A 4,836-nucleotide genomic window follows, 5' to 3' on the forward strand; every position below is an offset into this window, starting at 1 on the left:
ATTATATATATATTATATATATTATATATATAGAACAATTTTTATTATAAAGATGTTTTGTCAACAAGAAATCTCTATAAGATAAGATATCAATCTTCGAAGTTTCAACATTTTTTCAAGTTTTGTATAATTTTGCTTGAGATTTTTTTTTACAACAGAATAATAGATTAAATTTTAAATATTTTGTAAATTATAATTTTACTCTATTCTGCACAGAATTATATTTAAAAAAGTGAAAAACGCATTAAATTTTTTAGATCTTTCTCAATTTCTTTTAAAAAAATAAAGTTTATATGATTATTTTTGCATGTTTTCGTTGATAATTGTTTTAGAAATATTTTAACAATTTCTTAAAATATTGATATTATTGGTAAATATTGGCCAAGTTTAAATATAAAATATTGTTAATCTTATTATTAATATATACGAACCAGAAATCACTTTATGAAGATAATTCATATCATTTAGTGCGCAGTACGTCAAATCGCCATTTTTCTCAATCATTATTCGAATTTCTTCACGGAGTTTATTCTGGATATCTTGATTTCTTGCTAATTCATAAAGACAGAATGTAACTGTAGTTGATGATGTTTCAAATCCAGCTAAGAAAAAGACATAAGCTTGCGCCGCAGCTTCCATCATGGTCAACTTATTTTCTATTTGTATTATAAAAAAAAATAATTATTTATTAATATTATTTTTTCTTTCTAATATTAAAATATATATTTTTTAAAATATTGATTAATTAAAAAAAAATAATTACTTGCAGCATTTACGTTATTTGATAATGATTCATCATCCGCATCTACATATCCATTTTTCATTAATTGAATTAATAAATTCAGAAAATCTTTTCTTTCGATGTTATTCGATTCTCTATATTCCACAGTTTGTTTAAACATATTTGTAAAAAAATTTATAATACTTTTTTCGGTATATGGTATTGAAAAAAAATCAAGGACTTGTGGAGCAAATAAAATAAGAGCATTCCAAAAAGGTTTTGGATCGAATATTTTCTTTCCCCAATATCGAAATTCATTATTTGGTTCTTTAAAACTGTCACATGATATTCCAAATGCCACTGACATGATAATGTCAGTCGAATATCTGGAAAAAATTATAGAATGTAAACAAATCTAAAAATATATATGAAAAATTAGAAATAGAATTATTATTATAATTTCTTAGTGTTAAAATGTTTAAATGCAATAAAAATTTCGTTTTATATTTTAATTAATATTTATTTCATTTTTTAACAATTTGTTTAGAAAAAAATAATAAATGTAGAAATATATTTAGTAAAATATTAAAAATAATATATTTAATTTTTTACAAATTTAAGATAAAAAAATTAAAAAATATCTTTAAATCATTACATATATTAATCGTATTAAATATTTTGATCGTATTAAATGTTATCAAATGTTTGTTAAATAGATTTTTTATTTTAAATAAAACAAAATTCTCATGTTAAATAAGAAAAGATCAATTATTTTGAGAAATCAAGAGTGATCTTGAAAAAAAAGATATTCATTTCAAATTATATAGAATAGAACAATATTCTATTTATCATAATATATTTCAAGAATATCTCAGTTATATCATAAGAATTATATTAAAATTTTATTATATATAAAGAAAATGAAAAAAATTCTGTTTTCTTATTTATCTTCTTACTTAGTTCATTTAGCTTATTAGCTCTATTACTTACCTTGCAAATATATCTTTCACATCGATTGTTGATCCTTTCAGTGCTTCTTCTTCTAAATATTTTGCAAGGATATTTCCAGCTTCTTTTAAAATCGGAAAAATTTGTTTAATTTTTCCTGAAGTAAAAGTTGGTGTCAATTTTACCCTTAAATTTCTCCATTTTTTCCCCGGTAATTGAAATAGATGTCCAGATAATGGATCTATTTTTTCATTACAAAATATTCCACGATCATGAAAACTTGTAAACTCTTTTGTCAATATATCTTGAATTAAATTAGGATCATTCACAATCAAAAAAGGTTTATAAAACATATATATGCCAACGAGAGGATGATCTTTATTATGTTCGTAAATATCTCTAAAGAACTCGGCTATAAAAATTAAAATTAAAAATTTTATAAATAATATGTATATAATTAATTATAAATTATGTAAATTAGATTACATTATTTTATATTAATTACAGATTATGATAATTCACTTTCTTTGATTTTTAGAACTTCAAAAGGAATAACTTGTGTTTCTTACAATTAAATATTTGAATAACTTTATTTTTATAGAATTCTTTTATGTAAAAGTAATTTAATTATTATTTTAATTGTTTTAATATTGAAAAATATTTGATAATATTGTAGAATAATTTTAAATATTTTGAATATATCTAAAATTTTAATTTTTAGAAAAATCTAATAATAAGTTCAGACTTAACTTGATTTATTAATTTTTTATGAGATTTCAATAAATAAATAAAATACTTCAAATAATATTAAATGCTAATACTTATATAAAAATATTATTATAAAATTATTAAATTATTAATTATAAATACAATATTATTTTTCAAATATAATTAATTATAAATATAATTAATTATATTTGATTATATAAATTATTTTTTTCTTCAATTGCCTAATCCTATTTCAAAAATAGAAATACAATATATTAATTATTAATGGAATATTAATAGGTATTTATATAATACATACATATAAAGATTCGTTAATCAATGTAATTATGAGTTAATATATAAAATAAAATATTACTTAATAAATATTTAGTAAATAGTTAAATAAAGTAATAATTATTACTTATCGTTTTAATTCTTGTACAATTTTATTTAAGTTTAGAAAATCGATCAATTATCATAATGTTTTCATAATTGTTTTTTCAAATAATTTCAAATATTGATCAATATAATTTAAAAAATTCAATAATAAATCGCAATACATATAATTAATAGTTATTAATAATTTTTAAAGTTATTAATAGTTTTTAAATATTTAAATAGTTTTTAAATATTAATAATTTTAAAAAAGCATGAAATTTCTTATATATACATTTAAAAAAAATTTATATAAGAATTTTCTTCAAATTATTATTTAAAAATAAAATGATTAATATAATTTTTAAATAAAATAAAATAAATTTTTAAATTTAATTTTTAAATAATATATGCTTACCTAATGATATTTTACCAGTTATTATTGGCATTATATTTCCAGTTGGAAAACTAGGTTTAACATAAAATATTCCTTTTTTATGCCAAAATTTAAAAAGATATAATTTATAATATAAATACAATCCAACAATGATAAGACTTGCAATAGCAATAATATCCGGTATTAGCCACGTAGCTAATAACATGATGTTTAATTATCTATCATAAAAAAAGAATTTAAATTCTTTATATTAATTAGTTCATTTTGGTATAATGACAATTAAAATATATTTAATATTTTATAAATTATTTTAATATTTTAACACAAAAATATATTTTTTTAATATTTTATGTTTGTATTCTTATATCTATAAATAATCTTAAATTTTCTATATGTGTCTAAAAAATAATAGTTTAATAAATTAAATTCTTCATATTTTGAAGATACTGTGATTTTAATTATTTAAACAAGCAAGAATTTTCAAAATTTTATCAAAACTAAAATTCATTAATTTATTAGAAGTAATAATATTATAATATATACATTTCTAAAAAATTTTTTAAATTTAATTTGTAAAATATTTATTGATATAGTAATATATTAATAATATTATTATTTTGATAAGATATAGATATATTATAATTTCGATATTCTTTGACAATTAAGTAAAAATAAATTATGTATTAAAAGCCGTGAAAAAAAGCAAAAGATTTCAATTGTTTAAAAAATATGAGAATAATCCGAGCATAAATATTATTTTTATGTTAAATATTCTTTCTTTTGATTTTATAAATAAACTAAGTTTAAAAATTCAAAAATTCAAATAATAATCTTTTTTTGATATATTACATGATATAATAAAATGTAAAGGATCTTATAACTGGTTCATATATTCTACAATATGTTTCTACAATATGTATTCTACAATATTTGTTTTATTTTTATTTTAAATTTTATTTTGTTTTAAATTTGTTTTATTCAAAAATTAATTTTCAAGAAAATTTAATTTAAAAATTCGCTAATTATATGACTTTGATTGTATATGTTCAATCTCAATTTTTTGAAAAAAAAATATAAAATTATAAGATATAAAATTTTATTCTATACTTCTGCTTATTTTCACATGTAGAATAATTATTGGTAGTTCATTCGAATTTAATCCTCCTGTTTATTTATAAAATTATTTATAAAATTTATAAAATTTATTTTACTCGAAAACGAAGCCTAAATGCCTAAAATGACAAAATTTTTTTCGATATTTTTTTTTATAAAATTATTTTCTATTCGATATCATTACGGAATATCCTAAATATTAAATATATCGAAATAAATTAAAATATACAGAATAGAATAATAACTTCAATCACCTTGAATATTTTTGTCATTTAAAAATACTTAAAAATTTTTTATATCAAATTATAAAATATACATCAAAAAATAATAATTAAAATATATTATCATTAATTTATTACCATTAATTAATATAATATTAATATTGGCTATGAAACACAATTATGTATTAATTATAATATATATATTTATATATTAATATGAGAATAATAATTAATAAATATAAACAATTTTATTAAATTATTTTCAAAAATTAAAATTTAAATAACTTGCAAATTTAAAATAATTTTTAAATCGTTTGTCTCGTTTGAAGTCTTCTTTACTTCAGCTATAAGAA

At 17.1% G+C, this 4,836-nt stretch overlaps 1 protein-coding gene across 2 annotated transcripts in view; it reads right to left on the reverse strand.

The window, feature by feature from the left end:
• LOC102676140 (cytochrome P450 6k1-like) overlaps positions 1-4,830 on the reverse strand; it is a 6,735-nt gene extending 1,905 nt beyond the window's left edge. The window contains exons 1-5 of one of the 2 annotated variants that reach the window (XM_031509914.1): positions 4,748-4,830; positions 3,171-3,367; positions 1,712-2,081; positions 764-1,107; positions 432-656 (exon numbers count right to left, since the gene is read on the reverse strand). In XM_031509914.1, the coding sequence (XP_031365774.1) occupies positions 432-656; positions 764-1,107; positions 1,712-2,081; positions 3,171-3,354 (1,123 nt within the window). In that variant the 5' untranslated portion in view covers positions 3,355-3,367; positions 4,748-4,830. Of the gene's footprint in view, positions 1-431; positions 657-763; positions 1,108-1,711; positions 2,082-3,170; positions 3,368-4,516; positions 4,571-4,747 lie in introns of those variants that run through there. The other variant, XM_006614593.2, reaches the window with a different exon arrangement.
• Between the last annotated feature and the right edge of the window lie 6 nt (positions 4,831-4,836).

This window comes from Apis dorsata, unplaced genomic scaffold, assembly GCF_000469605.1.
Source record: "Apis dorsata unplaced genomic scaffold, Apis dorsata 1.3 scaffold_193, whole genome shotgun sequence".
Classification (NCBI taxonomy): domain Eukaryota; kingdom Metazoa; phylum Arthropoda; class Insecta; order Hymenoptera; family Apidae; genus Apis; species Apis dorsata.